Source organism: Anoplopoma fimbria, chromosome 6 (genome assembly GCF_027596085.1).
Source record: "Anoplopoma fimbria isolate UVic2021 breed Golden Eagle Sablefish chromosome 6, Afim_UVic_2022, whole genome shotgun sequence".
Lineage (NCBI taxonomy): Eukaryota > Metazoa > Chordata > Actinopteri > Perciformes > Anoplopomatidae > Anoplopoma > Anoplopoma fimbria.
The window spans coordinates 8,075,135-8,092,795 of NC_072454.1; the positions used below are offsets into that span (position 1 = coordinate 8,075,135).

At 40.9% G+C, this 17,661-nt stretch overlaps 1 protein-coding gene across 1 annotated transcript in view; it reads right to left on the minus strand.

The window, feature by feature from the left end:
• Positions 1-17,661, minus strand: part of cep170aa (centrosomal protein 170Aa) — a 40,881-nt gene that overhangs the window by 8,957 nt on the left and 14,263 nt on the right. Inside the window, exons 5-13 of the mRNA XM_054600372.1 lie at positions 15,900-15,978; positions 15,648-15,706; positions 15,205-15,436; positions 13,341-13,478; positions 9,384-9,557; positions 8,626-8,931; positions 3,067-3,417; positions 2,375-2,664; positions 198-290 (exon numbers count right to left, since the gene is read on the minus strand). Coding sequence (XP_054456347.1) covers positions 198-290; positions 2,375-2,664; positions 3,067-3,417; positions 8,626-8,931; positions 9,384-9,557; positions 13,341-13,478; positions 15,205-15,436; positions 15,648-15,706; positions 15,900-15,978 — 1,722 coding nt within the window. The remainder of the gene's footprint in view (positions 1-197; positions 291-2,374; positions 2,665-3,066; positions 3,418-8,625; positions 8,932-9,383; positions 9,558-13,340; positions 13,479-15,204; positions 15,437-15,647; positions 15,707-15,899; positions 15,979-17,661) is intronic.

Consider the following 17,661-nt stretch of genomic DNA (forward strand, 5'->3'; position numbering starts at 1 on the left):
AACAGGCTAGGGAAGTAGAGCAGTCAAGCCATGGGAGTGACAGTGACTCACATTATGAAACTCAATCCATGATTCTTAGTCTCAGCCATGACTATTACTACACAGAGAGGCCTGAGAGGCAAAATGAAACGCTGGATGTCAGAGCAACATCAATATTGTAGTAGTGGACACTTTACGGTTAGAGTACGGTTTTCTACCTCTTTCCCCGTCTCTCCGGTCTCCTTTCCTTTTCCTTCCCTTTTCAGGTCTGACAGACTAGAGGAGTCCTGGTTCTGCTGCACACCAAACACCTACAAATATTTGAAAAAACAAGAGGGAACAAGAGGGAACAATGTGGTCAAAGACGGACATTTTGCTGAAGTATAATGCATGCAAATCTTATGTCATTGTGTATTGTGTACAATACTTTCCTATCTTTTTTCTGTATGCCTCCGAAGCATACAAGTCCTGTAGCACACTTTGTAATGATAATTAAATACCCTCAAGATACATAAACACTATGGTAATATTATTCTAAAGCTCTCTTGATGAACAAAAGAGAACTGATCGAACAGAAGAAGATGCTGTTCAACTAAAGCACCGATCTGCACTTGATAGTTGAGTACCATGGCAACGGACAGAAATCACACACACACACACACACACACACACACACACACACACACACACACACACACACACACACACACACACACACACACACACACACACACACTCAATTTACAAAACACTCAATTTACAAAACGGAGAGAGGCAAACGAGAGCGGACAGACTGTGAGCAGTGTGCCAATTAGGTTGTCAGTTAATTACAGGAATTAGCATAACAACACTTCCAGTTTTGAATGTAATGCACTAAAGCTATCACTGGAAATATACCCTGTTATTATAATCACTGCGCTTCCTAAGATAACACCTGTATACAACACTTAAAGGAACATGTGTTTCTTTAAGATGTAGTTAAGAAAGGTTTAAATGATGTCCATGTCAATAAACCCTTGTTGTCAACAACTAACCTTCCAAAAAAGAAATCCAAACTTCTGAATCTGTTAGGTGCTAATTAAAAAGACTGAAAGGGTTTAGCAATCGTTGCTTTTGTAAGTAAGATTTTAATTTGTACTTTTCTTGTTATGATGGTCAAAGGAAATGTTAGCTTTTCCACAATTTCGGGTTTCTCACACTGAACTTAACATTAAACCATCTATCACTAAATGTGCTGCTTTGCCCCTTTCAGGTCTGCTCTCTGTGACCAGAATGAAAGACTGCCGTGCCACAGAACAGGGGCTGCAGCAAGAGACAGATGATGGTTATTCAGCCTCCCCGGAGCATCGTTTAATAAAACAGGGTTGTGCTCGATGGAGCAAGTCTCCACGGGCTATTACAGAAGCATTAGGATTACCAATGGGACAGAGAGGATGGAGTGATGGTCAAGCGAGGCAAATGAGAGATGCTAGCTTTGTTTTAGTGGCTACAACATAAACCAGTCTCAAGGGTTTTCTGACTCTGAAACTGCCAACGAAGCAGGTAATAAAGAGACGATTAACCTTGCTGTGATCTGTTTGTGCTCGGTCAAATTCTTCTCTTTAGAGTTACTGCAGCGTTAGTTTAAATTATGCTCTTGTCCTTCCACTTGATACTTTTACAACCACAAAGAAGCAAAGAAGACACTTAGAAAGATGTTTATGTTTTCTGGGGTGATGAGAGTGATCTGAACTTAAAGACCTAACAGTAAAAAAGAAATACAAGTAAAAAACATCCCTTGATTTGTGGCAAACTATAGCGGCTTTCAAGATGATTGTATTTAATAACTACAAGTGATGGCAATTGCAAATCAGACCCAATTTATCAGGTCTATGCAGTATATAATTTACTTAAGTCTACTTAACTGTAGTCTATTATCTAAACCACAAGATTACATTAATGTGACATTAGGAAATGATCTTAGGTCTGTATCATAATATGAACAAAAGCAACAATGCAACATTGCAACAGAGCTGTGGCCACAAAGATACAGTACAATAGTGCAGTGTTGTGTGGTAGAATAATGTGTGTGGCTATTCACTGCCTGGGAATGAGCTTTAAAGAGAAGTGTATTTAGTTGCAGTTCTATGCAGAGCAGACAGGGTCAGCAAATTTATTTTTTTTATCACAAATTGGTGGTGGCGTTTATGGCATAAAGAAATGTCCTCTTAGTAGCACAATCTGAGAAAAAGAGAAAATCTCTGTTTGTCCAATCTTTCAATAATGTTGGTAGGATTCTAAATGCATCTTGTGCTGAAATTAAGATGTTGCAGTCAAGACAAATTATAGTGATGGTTGAGGTAGAGGGACATAAATGATCCTACATGGAACAGATAGTTGCTAACACTCCTCCTACCTTGTCTATCATGCGCCTGGCCTCCTCTTCCTCTGCGTTCTGGTTCTCCAGTTCGATGGTGTAGGTGCCCTTGTCGCTGTGGTCGTCCTCTGTCGCCCCTCCAGCAGTTCCCGCTCCTCTCCCCACGACGGAGGTGTCCTCGCTGGGACTGGTGGGGCTGCCTGTCGCCAGCCCGGTGCTGGCTGAGCTGCGACCGATACTCTGGTCCTCTGACCTCTGCTTGAGAAGGACACGGGCAGCCGTAGGGGCACCTGCAGTCACCGTCGCCGGTATCGGAGCTGGGATTTTACCTAATCGAACAAAATGTAGAGCAGAAATAAAGCTATGACAAAAGAAAAAAACATTAAGAGACAAGTTGCTGTAGTAACAGTTTTTTGTCAATCTAAAGTTCAAGAGTGAAAACAATAGTTGTGAACGAGTGACAACAGCCACTGATTAACCAATTTACTGCCACTTCTAAGGATTAACACTAAACAACTTTGGTTTAGTTTCCTTCTTCACACAAAGAGAAATGCTTACAAACAAAACACAACGGAGCCTTTAAGGTGTCTTTGACTTAACCTCATGAATTATTCTCTCTTTAAAATGAACAGACTGATGTTAACTTTGAACATTTTCTCTAGAAAACACACAAAACTGTTTAAAGACAGGTATCAGAATATAAATAAGACATGATGAAACAGTTTTATTACCTGAGTCTGAGGCTGTAGTAGCAGAGGTGGAAATGCTGAACACCTTGGGGTGAGAGGGAGGCTGAGGAAAGAGTCCCTCCCCACCAGCTCCTATCCCAAGCAGGGGTGCAGTCTGGGAAAACGAATATGATCGGCGCTTGCGATGGTTTTCCTCGTCGTAGAACTCGATCATAAAGGCGGTGCGGCTGCCACTTGTTCTGGACCCGCCGCTCGCAGTTATGCTCCCTGCTACTGCTCCCACGAGGCCATGTGCTGCTTTTAGGCGTTCCTCGAGGGCGTGGCGGCGGTTGGCGAAACGTAGGCCCACGCCGTTCTCGGAGTCACTCTGGGTGCCATCCTCGTGTTTGCTGCCTATCAGGACACAAAGAAGAGTGAACACAGTTGAGTTTTAGCCATTCTTGGTTTTAAACAACAAATGCTTGGTGGGAAAAATAGACTAGCTTTCTATGACAGCATTCCGCATGACACTGTATAAATATGCTTAACAATTACAGTCCAAATCAAATAGATCTGTTTGCTTACCTGGGTTGGGTTTAAATCAAACAAGTGATGTATCTACAACAGCTGATATGTACTGTAACCTGGTTCCATATTATGGTAACCTGTAGGATGCTACATTAACTACAGTTCTTAAATCCATATCATAACATGTGTACACAACAGTAACATAGCAACAAACAACAGCTGCTGTGCATCCATAAAGATATAATACAGCAGTAAAGGGCAACGTGCAGTACAACAATGTGTAAGCTGTAGTTCAATTAAGCAACCACAAACAAGACGGAAAACAAAGTCCCATAAAGACCACAGCACAGAACCACATCTTCCTGAAAGCACACCCATTGTTGATACTGCAACAGGAAACAAATGTCTGTTAACCATTAAAGCCTTAATGACTTATGACCTTTAAGCTGTGTCCTAAATCTAGTCAAACCATCAAAACAGATCCTTTGTTCCCAGTGCCTGGTTTACCTACCACATCACTGCTATTTCTACATTTCAATCAGTCTGGGTCGAATCAGCATGTCCTCTCGGTTTTGTGCGAAGGCAGACAGTGTGCCACCCTAAGCCAGACATGCCACCCACACGGTTACTGGCCCTGCCTACTGCAATCGAGAGAGCGGCGAGGGGGAGGGGGAGGAGGAAAACGTGGAGAGTAGAAAGCCGGGAGAAAGGGCTTCAGGGATGGAGGAGGATGGGGAGTTGGGAGTAGACTGGGAAAGAAAAGGAAAGGCTGAACTGGGAAGGAGGATGGGGGAAGAGGAAAAGAGGTCGGATGGGAAAATAGAGAGTGGGAGAAAAGAAAAAGCCAAACTGAGATAGTGGGAATCTCAACTGAAGGAGGCTCAGGATGTCATAGTATATTACTACTAGACTTGACAGCGACTCAAACAATTAGCAAGTCAGTTAACGAGTAAACAGTCAGTCAAGAGGGGAGGAAACACCACCATTGACCGACAATCGGAAAACACTTCCACCTCACATACCACTTTCATAACTCATCGCACAGGTTTGGATCCTGGCAGCACGTTTCTCATAATTTCTCCCAACTAATGGAAAACAGAAACTATGGTACGAAAAAAACCCACTACAGCATCACTCAATAATCTAGAGTCTACTTCTGCCCCAGCTCACCAGCATATAAAGTGAATACATTAATAACTTTTCATCCTATATAGTGTGAGTTTATAAATTAAAAAAAATAATAATTTGAATGAAATAACCAAATAGTGATGTTTAAAGCTGTCACTATAGATACAATGTGCAAGAGATAAATCAAGGACTAGAGGTGGACTGTCCTCCACGAGGATAGAGGACAAGTGCTTCTATGGCTGAGTGGACCATTGTGTATTGCCTGGGGATCTGTCCACACACATTGACTTTGAATCAGTCTGATGCTCTGATATCTTTCTTTCTAGATTTATCCTAACTGTGATCTGCACTGAAAGTCAAGTTATGGACAGTTTACTGTATGAAAACTATGGATAATCATTGAGATATTCCACATTGGAGAATGACAGCAACAATTGGCAATGTGCTATTAGAAATAAATGGTAAATAGACTTTTACCTCTATAGCGCTTTTTCTAGTCTTCCGATCACTCAAAGTGCTTTAACACTACATGTAATTCACCCATTCACACCCATTCATAAAACATACATCATAGGGGCTGCCATGCAAGGTGCCACCTGACCTTCAGGACTATTATTCATACCCATTAATACCGTAGACACGGGCTAAGGGTGTTTTGCACAAGGACACATTGACATGACACTAGCAACTGGGGATCGGACCGCTGAACCACATTTGCAACACATAGGGACATATTTGGGGGGCATACCACTGACTTTGTACAGCACATGAGGATAATTGTATTCATAAACCTGCTCAGCATGTGAAGCAGTTGTATGATGTCTTTGTAGCTCTGGAGGAGATGTCATAGTCACGGAGATGTCACAGAGGGTTGTTTCTATACAGCCATGGAAACTTGACATTAACAGAAAGCCTTTGTAACCAAGGGGGGCAGCTTGAAAGACAGTATGACAACACGGTGTTGCTGGGTGATAATTCAAGGTTCATCAGCTTTTAATAGTATTGTATCGTGAAGTAATCATTTATAGAGATGCACATACCAACTCAAAATTCTCAAAAAGTCAGGCTTTACCATGTGGTCATTTCATATTGACTATTTATTGATTGAACTACCAGGAAACATGCTATATCGTGATATAAATCTTTCATATCAAGCTCTGCTGCTCTCTTTTTTTCATCTGTCCCTCAGAAGCCTGCCAAATTACTTGATTAAAATATTAAATTGCTGGAGTACTCCCTTAAGGACTATTTATTCATTAGGGGAATCCCAATAGCTCTGTGGCCTCAGTTATAGTTTAGTCTGCAGCTCATTTGTCACATTCCACCACTCAGCTCCTCCATCTCTCCTGTCTTTTATCACTGTTTTAAATGAAATAAAGCATATATTTTAATAAAAAAGAAAAAAAGCATAAATATAATGAGGGAGGAAAGCAGCAGAGCGTTACAGCAGGTTGAGCAGATCACTAGATAAGCTGACAGAGAAAAGGCAGGTCTTTCATGCTATGTCCTCCGGACAAAGACGCCGTTTGCAGGGCAAGAGGAGAACAGAGTTATCTGTCAGAGTCCAGCGCTCTGCCCCGCTCGCCCCGCCATGACTCACAGGGGAGCTGAACTCTGTCTCCGCTGTGGCTGCACACACACACACACACACACACACACACACACACACACACACACACACACACACACACACACACACACACACACACACACACACACCCGAGCACCCGACACAATGATGCACTTACTTAACATGCATACACAGCCACAGACAAGCAAACGTGCGACCCCAACATAGAGAATTGTGCTGTATAAGAGCGCACAATACAGTTTAATATGCACACATGATATTGAAGCCCTGTGTATCTGTTAAGCAAATGAATGTCAATGCTCAGAAATCAAATTTGCAAAAAATATTCTTGCAATCTCAATGACATTTTACAACACACATTTATAGCCTCACACTGATCAGAATCACATCTTTTTGGCACAGAAAATGCACAGATTTTCAGATGTTACAATAATACATTCACACACACTCATATTCCAACATTGATACAATAACAGACGGTATAAAGATGTATCCTCCACATTGCTCTTTACAGCAAGAACAGAAACACTCACCTTGATGCTTATAAATCAAAAGCTTTTGCTCAATTGCCTCCTCTCCATTTCCTCGCTAAACCTCTCTCTCTCTCTCTCTCTCTCACTCTCTCTTTCTCTCTCTCTCTCTTCCTGGTACCTCTACGACACACCCCAAGCAACATCACACATGCCTCTCCTCTCACATGCTACACTGCTTGTCTGCAGATCAGCGCCGAGCATGTCTAAAACACACACATGCAGCAAACAGACACGACGAATTTCACACACACACACACACACACACAAATCCACATGCGAGCAGCACATGCTTCACACACGCCCTCCTTCAGCACTGAAATGCGTTTTTCTCACACGTGCTCATGCAGCCTTCACACTCACACAGACACAAAGAGATGTCCGCTGCTAGTTTCTATTTGTAAATGTATGTCGGTATTGTCTCTTTCCTTGCCATCATTTGCATCACTGTTACTATAACACATATCTTAAAACTGCTCTCTCCTCCTTTCGCCTCCCCCTTTTCCCGCTTTCACTGCAGTCCAGGCAATAAGCACCCCCCCCATCTCTCTCTCTCTCTCCCTCTGTCTCTTTCCTTCATGCCATTCTTTGTCCAATCACCTTTGCTGATATTGCTGCAAAATTCTGATCTCAGTGTAACAGTGAGGGTCTTCCTCACCCTCTCTCCCGTCTTCCTACTGTACCTCTTTTTACAACACATGGCCACAGCCGGCATCAATAGACAGCTTTCCATCCAGCTGTCCACCTGCCCTCTAACCATTGTCACCGTGTCCTCTCCCTCCCTTCCTTCTCACCTTACCCATCTTTTAACCCCTCCTTTTCTCTGTGTTAAGCAGGTATTCTTGGTTTTTAACTTTTGTCACAACCACAGTCCACAATCAGCCACAGTTTCAATGGGAAACACTGCAGTTCCTTAGCAGTCTCAAAGTCAGTTAGACAGTCAGTTAGCCACATAATCATCAATCAGGTGAGCCATGCCGTCAGCCAGTAGACATGCATGTAGTACTAACTCCTTCTAATGAATTAGCTTTCCTGCCTTCCACTCCTGCTTTACAGTTTTCCATTTTCATCAGCTCCTGTCTGCTGGTTTCTCCCCCACACATGTCAACAACATCATAAATTGGCCTCCATTTAATTAACTCATGACCAGCATGTAGTAGTCTACCATAGCACAGCCTCATTATAGAGCCTAGCACAGCCTCGCCTAGTCCGGCACATTCTCACAAAACCCCTGGCAGCAGGAGCTTACTCAGCAGTTGGCTGCTTGCAGGTAAAGGGAACAAAGAAATGCAGTGAAGCATGCAATTTACAGTCATAGCAAAACTAAACCTTACCCATAGGATACATAGCAACAAGCCAACAGAGAGTAAACAGAGAAAACTTAGATGTCCACACTAACAATACAAAAGAATAAAAACCAAAGCCACTTTTAAAACTCTTGTAGTCAGGCATGCCACTAAGTATTTTATGCGTAAGAGTATGTGCTCCTCACTGGATAATATGTCTGAAAATGGTGAAAAGGTGAAATTCAATAGGGGCCCTACTATGCTAAGCTTTGTCATTGGATGTCAGAGCAGTAGATATGGGGTTTAAATGTCTCTGTCTGCTAGCTGCTAATCCCCTGGCCTGGTTACCACCAGCCAACAACCCATGCTCCAAACAAAGCATAACCCGGTCTTTACATAGTATAGGAAAGACACATAGAAATTTGAGACAGTGAATAGTAATCTTTTGTGAGAGAAAGGAGGGAAGGTGTAATGATCAAGCAAGAACTAGGGAACGGGAAAAGGTGTGTTGTTTACACAACCAACACACATAGAAATGTTTACGAAAAACAACCTCCACCTTTTAGCCTCTTGAGATGGACCGGCACGTCGCTCTTGATGCTCTTGCTGTCGTCCTCCGTCGACTCGCTGCGCACCAGCGTGGGGTCGTTCTGGGCCAGCCAATCAGCAACCTTGCTCTCCGATGCCATCATGGCGGCCTGCAGCGTGCTCAAGTCCCTCCCTCCTGCTCCTCCACTTCCTGCTCCACTCTTCTTGGAGCGCGATCTGTGGTGGTCAGGTGTGAACTTTGACACATGGTCTTTCATGGTGACTTTCCCCGGGGAAGTGTTGTCAAACTCGATGGTGAAGGAGGCGTGACCTTGAGCTGTGGAGCAGACGATGCAGTTTTGTTAGTGTCTCAGTCAGTAAGTACAACTAAATCTAGTTGTGCTTGGTGGTGCACTTTTGAAAAATGACTTTATAACTAAGAGTTGGTATAACGAAATTATGTAAATACACAATACATCAATATCTATCCAAAAAGGATAAAATCAGCTGATGAAGATTCTGCTGAAGGATTGCTACCCTGTTTGTGCTAGACAAATAGTGCCACTTCCTGTTCTCTGTTTATTGAATTAACGATTCTTTGTGCCATAAATGATGATAACACACATATCACAAAGGCCGACTTGATGGGGCTCAAATCTTTACAATACACATACTGTAACTACAAAGATCGTTTATGCAGACAATATAACCTTGCATTTCCTTTTAAACTCTAAAAGATACTTATTTTATTTACCATAAATCCTAATAAATGAAATGTATATACTTCACCTGCAGTGTTTTGAGCGGCGGTGCCCTCTGTGTCCTTGGTGGGAATCTCATGTATGCCGTTACTGGCTATGTGACCCTCCTTGGTAGGCATCTCAAAGTAGCTGGAGTCGTGGGAGGTGGACGCATGAAGGCCGTCCTCTTTCGCTTTCTCCCCTCGACGAGCCTCTTTGCTGTCTGAGGTTGAAAAACGCACAAAGATTAAGAGGTTAACAGAACTGTAAAATTTCCGTGACAAAAAGTGGTTTATGAGTCGTTATCTCTAAACTTATGAGTTGTCATGGGAACACTTCAGGGAATCAGTTCAGTTCATCTTCGCTGATATGAAACGTTATACTTTAACGTCCCCATTATCTATAGTACTGGAGTGGATGCGGTTGTCAGTCACAGCTTTTATCTAAATATCAAGCAGCAAGAGATGAATGCTAGGATATCAAAAGTCGAAAGTGAAGGGACAAGCTCATCCCAAAATGGACCGATTCAATCATGGTCCTCTCTTTAGCAAGTGTGTCTCACCGTTTATCAACATTTCTGTCTCCTTCTGAGGGAGGATGCAGCCCTATAACCTACAAATACTACAAAGACATGCACATATGTCTGTCCGTCTGTCTCACAGTTTCACTCTGTCTCTCTCATCTAGACATAAACGCAAACACACACACACACACAAGTCACACTTAAGTCACTCAGGACGAGAATTACTGGTGCAGCTCTTTGGGGCACTCACAATATGGAGCACTTATTTTCTCATCTGTTCATATTAACAAACAGAGCCTCTGTGGGATCTGAATATGATAAATGATACTTTCAGAAATTAGAGGGGCCATCTGCTCCATGTTGGGATATCCATATGGCAATTGGCAAAAAGAAACAAGATACAGAAACTGACTTTGCAAAATATAAATACTTGTATAAAATAGTGAGTGAATTTCTCATAAATAGTATATTCTATATATATAATTCTCAAAACCTTGAATTAAAGAGCCTATTTTACACTACAGTGTGGACTCATCTTTGAAATAAAAACTGCAGTTGCCAGCATAAACTGCTCTGCAACTTTGGCAAGATTTACAACATGGATTTAAACTGAGTGCAAAAATTAAGATCTTGAAATAAAATATGTTAAATGAGAACATAACAATGGATATAAGATAGACAAGTTAAAAAATAAACCTGTTAAAGACACAAAAGTTCTGTTTCTCCATTTGCTCAGTTCTTGAAATTATGCAGAGCTGACTAAACTTCCTGTATCTCACAAATGTAATACGTGTGAATACAATCAGAGCTTCCATTGACATCACCATAAATCCCATGGCTTGTCTGGAAAGCACCTAGTGATTTCTGTGAAGCTAAGAGTTTTATAAATTCATTCACGTAAAGACCATACAGTTTAAACTACTGCTGACTGTGCTGCAGAATTTATCTTTTGTTGGCCATAAACATGCAAATCCTAGGCTTTATAGAATCAGCTTTAATGTTTTCCATTAGAGTCTACTACATACGAAGATTAAAACTGACAACAGACACAGCATTGCAGATTAACGACACCCTGGAATATATGGGCATTTAACATACTTACAAAAGACATCTCTAATTTGGTAAGTGTGGCAGACTTTAACAAACAGTGGCAAAGCTATAACCTGCAGTAAGTCTGACTTCTCATTTAAAATTCTAAAGACAAATAATATAGAGAGCTATAATTCTTAAAAAAGCCGAAGGTAGCAAAACTAGTCATACAAATAAAAAGTGAATTACATTTGACAGTCCTTTACCAGCTCCATCAGCCAAAGCATATGGAATTGAGAGCAATGCTTACCGGAGAATTACAGAGTGGTTAGCTAATGATCACTGCAGTGCAGAGTGAGAGAGTGTCTGTTTGAACGCTGTGTGCATGAGTGTGTTTGTGTGTTGGGAGGAATGGGGGAGCTGGTGCAATGGCGTAACGCAAACGGCTTGATTGACAACGCACAAGGAAGGGGGTAGGGGCCTCTGACAAGCAAACACAGCCTCTTCACTGGGAAGGAGAAAAAGGACACACAAACACACACGAAACTTAACTGACATTCATGCAACAAAAAAAACAAAAAACACTCAATCAAAATTGCTTCCTTCCCAAAAACTCCCCTTCACTGCAACTGTATATCTGATGTTAACAGTTTATTAGAGTACATTTAGAGGTCGTGCTCACACTTTTTGTTAAAGACATGTACATTAATAAGATCTCCTTTTGATGCTGAGATCAGTGTAACCTACATCAATGGGACACCCCCTGGGGAGCATGCTGCTTGCCCCACACAACACATCCAACGTTAAACCATCCATTCAGCACTCAAAAAAAAGTCAATACTCCAAAAGAGCAAAGTGCCTTCTACTTACCCACTTCCATGACTGAAGGAGCCAATCCCATTCGTCAAATTTTTTGGAAAGCTTTTAGGGTTTTAAATCACCCTGCCACGCTTGAACAGATTGATTCCAAAATTACAGTCTTTTCTAATCTTATTCCAATAGCAAAATACTTTGGTAAAATCTATATATTAAAGCACAGAAATGATTTTACTGATTGTTAAATCATAAGAAATATTTCTTTTTAAGCCGGTGAAGATGCTCCCAGACTATCCACCCAGATGTGGTGAAGAGATTTGAGGAGGCTTCAGTCTGCTCCAATGTTTGTGTATGATTAACCTCCCCCCCTCCTCTCCTTCTGACTACACTTGTCTACACTAAACCAGCCTGGCACAGACTGATTTTGTGTCACTGAGCTGTCTCATTGGTGTAGCCTCTAATCCTGTTACACTGACCATTGAGCACCAGATCACGGGATCCCCCCAGTCCAACGGTCACAATACACGCACATATTGTGGGCAAACAGACGTACATACAGGCTCTGAAAAAAGCCTTTGTGTGCACTTGGATATACATTGCCACATACACAGACGCACATTCTGGGTGGCCATTACCCCAACACAGAGCAAATAAACAGAGCTAGAGGGCAGTAAGATCAAGCTACGGTTTCAATACTGAGATAAAATCATTTGCACTGCATGAGTCAATTTAGCATTGCATTTCATCTGTGGGCTATCAGTAGCATACTGTTTGTAGCATACAGTAATACCGAGAAATTCTGTATGAAATCTGTGTCTTGTGGCCATTGTCATATAAGGAAAATGCAAAGTGCAATAACTTTGTCGCAATAACAATATTACAATACAAATATTAGAGAATTGTATTGTTCTTTTGTTTTTCTACTGCTTTCAGTTGGAAATATATGTATGATGGAAATTCTTTCTTTTTTTCATTCTTTATTTGAACAAATAGAACATTAAACTAAACACAAAATGCACCGATTGCAGTTTCCTACTGACTCTCTTTCAACTAACTTAAAAAATCCCAGAGCGTCTCAATGTTCACAATACACATTCAAAACAATAACTTAAAAACAACTTATTCATCTTAACTGGAGGCACCAGTTCCTCTCTCGCATTCGCACCTTGGTCTGCACAGCTATTGTCACACTTTCCTCCTTCAACCATGTAGAGTAGTATGGCAGCACTAGTCTGATAAGCCTCACTCGCATGCGTGCAGATTCTGACCAATCAGGCGATGCCCAACGGCGAGGGCTCAGAGACTTAACAGCATGGCGGATATCAGACTAAATAGCCTACAGACAGAATGTAATTCAACACATTGTCACTATATTCAAAATGCAACATTGCAGTTTGTTTTATGACATCATACAGGACCTGTATAGTTGTATTTTTAACTCTTTAAAATAATGAACTTTCTACTTTACGCTCAGTGCAAACTCTTGTTGTCCTATAAAAGCAATCTAACAACCTTTACTCCAAGCCACAACTACTCAAAAAATCTATGGTAAAATGTGACAAATACAGAGGCATCATTTAACAATCAAAAAGCTTTCTTCCATTACACCACTGATGTTTTGGCAATATGACATCCTACCTGAAACGGAGCTGTCATGTTTTTTGTTGGATGACTTGATTTCCTGTTTGAAGGAGTTTTCATCATCTGCATCCCCATCCCCCCACCAAGATGGCTGACCATACAGGGGGGTCCCGCGAGGCAGCGCTGCAACATCCCCTGTGACAGATGAAGACACATTTTAACAAAGCCTGTTCACATTTTAAAGTAGATTTAACTGATTTTTGTCATGTTAAACATACTCTGGTAGTGTCAAAAAAAAAGCTGTTCACTGTATCAGGGTGGCACAAAATGAACCCAGCTGCTCTTTGTGTATGTGTGTGTTGGTGCATTAATTCCCCTCTGGTCGAGTCTTGCACCACTGACTTATTTTTAAGAACTTTAGCCAGCAGGATGGACACACACACGTGCACACTCTTTATCATGCTCTCTTTCTCTCAGACACACGCCGTTCAAATAAAAGAGGGACTTTCCGCTTGCCTCTCTGTCCCAAATAGAATAAAAGCTGACAAGGGACAAGCATCCTGTGGTAACTTCTTTTTTTTTTAAACTGGACAGCACGGTAGAGAAGTGACAGGAAACACAGATGAAAGAGACGGGAAAGACATGCAACAAAGGTATCCAGCCGGATTTGAATCAGCTACGTTTTAGCTTACACCACTATACGGCAGGAAGTCTCCTCTTGTTAACTTCTTCCTGCTCTATCCTCCTTCTTTGCTTTAATATCCTTTAGCCTTAACTATGTACATTTAAGCACAGTATGTGCAGATAATTATAGATGCTGTGTGCCAAATTGCGTTCAGTAACAGGGGGCCTTCTTTATAAAAGCTACTGAACGCATGCCCACTATGAGGTATAATGTGTGGGTGAGGCCTGGTATTACAGTACTAACGCTGCAAGATTACATCTACAGAACCACAGAGAGGGTGTCATTAAAAACATGAGCAGCAGATGGGAAGACATGCAACACCGTACGTTTGTGTTTGCTTATTTTTTACAAATGTGAAAATGTACATGCGTGCCTTTGAATGTTACTTCATTTTAAGAAAAGTAGTGCTGGCATATGGGTTAACATTATGCAGGCACTCTGACCCTGTTACTGCTTAATCTGTGCAATAACACAAGCCCAATGTGGCCTTGTTTCAACATCTGGAGCTTAACCAGGACCCCTGCTAGCACCCCAGCCTGGTCAGTGATGTCAATTGTTAAGGACGCCCTCAGACCAAAACCGCCTTTATGTTGAAACAGACTTGCTTCATGCTGGTGCCCTGGTTAAACCCCTTTCCCTGCTGAATATGTTCACCCCCTACTGGCCTGAGATAAAACCTAACTACACTTAATTTAACTTAATCATAATCTGTCTGAAAATGTGTTTTCTAAAATGCTTAAACACCTCTTAAAAAATACATATATATGCATATATGCCTACAGTAAAAGGAGGCAGAACACAGAAACATGCTCTCTTGAAGTTGCAGAAAGTCGCAATATATCCAAGTGAAATTGTGAAATTTTAGTATTTAGAGTCTTATACTTTCAAAAGGTTAATATGTAAGAATACAGCCATTTTAAAGTTTAAGTTGAGTGGTTGTGCTCTGTTATCATTTGTGACCCTCGACTAAAATTTGCAAAAAGGTATTGTTTGTATATTAGAAATATCTACAAATATATAGAAAGTCAAATAGGAAATGAGTGGCCTTGTTATAGCAGTCAATACATCTACATTTAAAGGAGAGAATGTAAACAGTAGTCCAAATCCAAATTGTCTTAATTCACATTAAACATTAGGTACTAGTGATGCCCGACAGACACCAAACTCATATGATTTCTGAGACAGCTTCACCTTTTTCTTTTACCGTCACAACTTTATCTAAGATTTGTCTCTCACCTCCTATCCTCTCCTCTGCTTTGTGAGCGTCTGAATGTTTAGCTGGTGGCTCTTTGGAGGATGTGACCCCGTCTGTGGCTCTACTCTCCCCTTGCCTCGGGTTGCTGCCACTGGGGGACTTTTGCGTCTTTGTTGGGGTCTTAGCAGGGGACTTGCTCGTCGTTGTGGTGGTAGCTGTTTCACCGTTGGACGGCTTCTTGCTGAGCTGGAGGCCACTGGTGAACTTTTCATGCTTAAAGGAAGTTGTAGAGAAGAAAAAGTACTTAGCGATTTAGTAGTATAATACAACTGTGTATTATGGTAAACATAGGTATTTTACAGTGCATGTTAGAGCACAGGTTATGTGTGTGTGTGTGTGTGTGTGTGTGTGTGTGTGTGTGTGTGTGTGTGTGTGTGTGTGTGTGTGTGTGTGTGTGTGTGTTTGTGTGTGTGTGTGTTCTTACCTTTAGAGCCTCTTCAGGCACAGTGAGCTCTCCTCTCACCACCGTGAACAGGTTGGTATGTGAAACAGCCGTGTTAAGGAAATAATGGCCACAATAGCACATACACACATACTTATACACATCTTGGTAAGAATTTATATTAAAATATCTAGGCTTGAAAAATGATTTGCTGCTCAATATGTCTAGTGGATGTGTTAGGTTGACTGAGAGAAGGGCTGAAGAGGTTAAAAGATCAGAAAAGTGAAAGGATATCATATCCAAACCTCAGCTTGTCCTCCAACTTCAGAGTGATGTACATCTGCTCCTGAATGCGGACATCATTTACAAAGGTCTGCAGAGTGAAGGAAAGGGCAAGACAAAAAACAAGATGCTAATTTAAATAAAATGTAACAGTAAAGAAGATAAAACCATAAAAAACACATCTGATTAAGCTGTACCACAGTTGAGTCACACATGGCAGCGCCTGTGGAAATCAGGGTTGCAGCTAACATCGATATTCATCATTGATTAATCTGCCAATTATTGTCTGTTAATGGTTTTGTCAATGAGATAGAAAAGTGTGAAAAATGCCAATAATAGTTTCAACAGATTTACACAGAGATATTTTCATTTTGCTTGCTTTGATCAGACAACAATCCAAACCTCAGGGAAATTCAGTTTACTCTCATAAATGACAAGAAAAAAAAAAAAAAAATCACATTTCTGAAGCTGGAACATATGTTAATTATTTTCTGATTTTAGGGTTTTTGAAGCTCTAGCAGTAATTTCATTGCCAGACACATGTGAGTTTAACATTACTGTGAGTTAAAGTATGCATTATGACAACAGTTGAATCATCTAATCCTGGTATCTCTTTATAAGAAATCAGTCTGCACAGCCAGAAGTAAAGGCCTAAGCATGACAACGCTTAACTTTCCCTGACCGTTTTCTTTACCATCTCTTTCGTTCTCGCACTCCGGTTACCCCCTTTCGCCCCTCCTTCGACTATGCAGCTCTGAGATATCAGGTTTCACTGAACTGCAAATGAAATTCTATTATACTTGCTATTGTAATAAAACATTCCTGCCTCCTCTCTAGTGAGATGAGTTCATGACAGCTTTTCAAAGCAGCAATGAGACACCTCCAGTAAGACAGTAAATGGTAACACTGCACAAAGACAACTTTCTAATCACCATTCTGGCAAATCTGTGTAGATCCACTGACTCAGCAGAAGAAAACTTCCTCTAAATCTGGCCAAAAAAGCTGGATGGTTAATGACACAGCAGGAAGTGGCTCTGACTCTGGCTTCCCGTCTGATAGCTGGAGAGGATGTGAGGCTATGACTACAGTACTAATAACAACAGATGACTAACTGCATGTGGCAAACAGGTTTTTCTGAACTATAATGTCAAAGAAAGAAGTTAACTGTATCTTAACACAGAGTGAATTTGTTTTTCAGAATTACTGAAGTATTTCAAAAATGACAAAGAAATGTTTAGATTTATTATATATTATGTCATGTACAGTAATAAAATGTATACAAGTGCAAGTTTTATATCATCTATCCCTAAACCTGTTTTATCAACATCACCTTCAGTCTGTTATTTGCTATATTTCTCACAATACCTTTTAACAGCCAATAGATACCTTACACTGTTTTCTCTACACACTAACTCCTAACAGATTTATTTTTTTTTTTTTTTTAATCATTTCTAGAAAGAAATGAACAGAACCTATTATATAATCAAAACCTATTAAAACTCACTATCACACTATTTCTTGCTATTATCTGCATAAACCAAATTTTACAAAATCCTGAGAAAAAATGGGAGTGAGAGCAATCCCAAGGTGGAGTTTAAATTGCCCTTTGTTTATATCTGGATCACAGATTGTGCCCTTATATGTATTTGCATAATTAGGATTAGATTCCATTTGACCTCGGCCCTGATACAAATCTTTATTGACAGGGAGATTGATTCGCTGGGGTAAAAAAGAAGGTCTTATTGACTGCTAAAAAACAAGTTAACCTCTGACC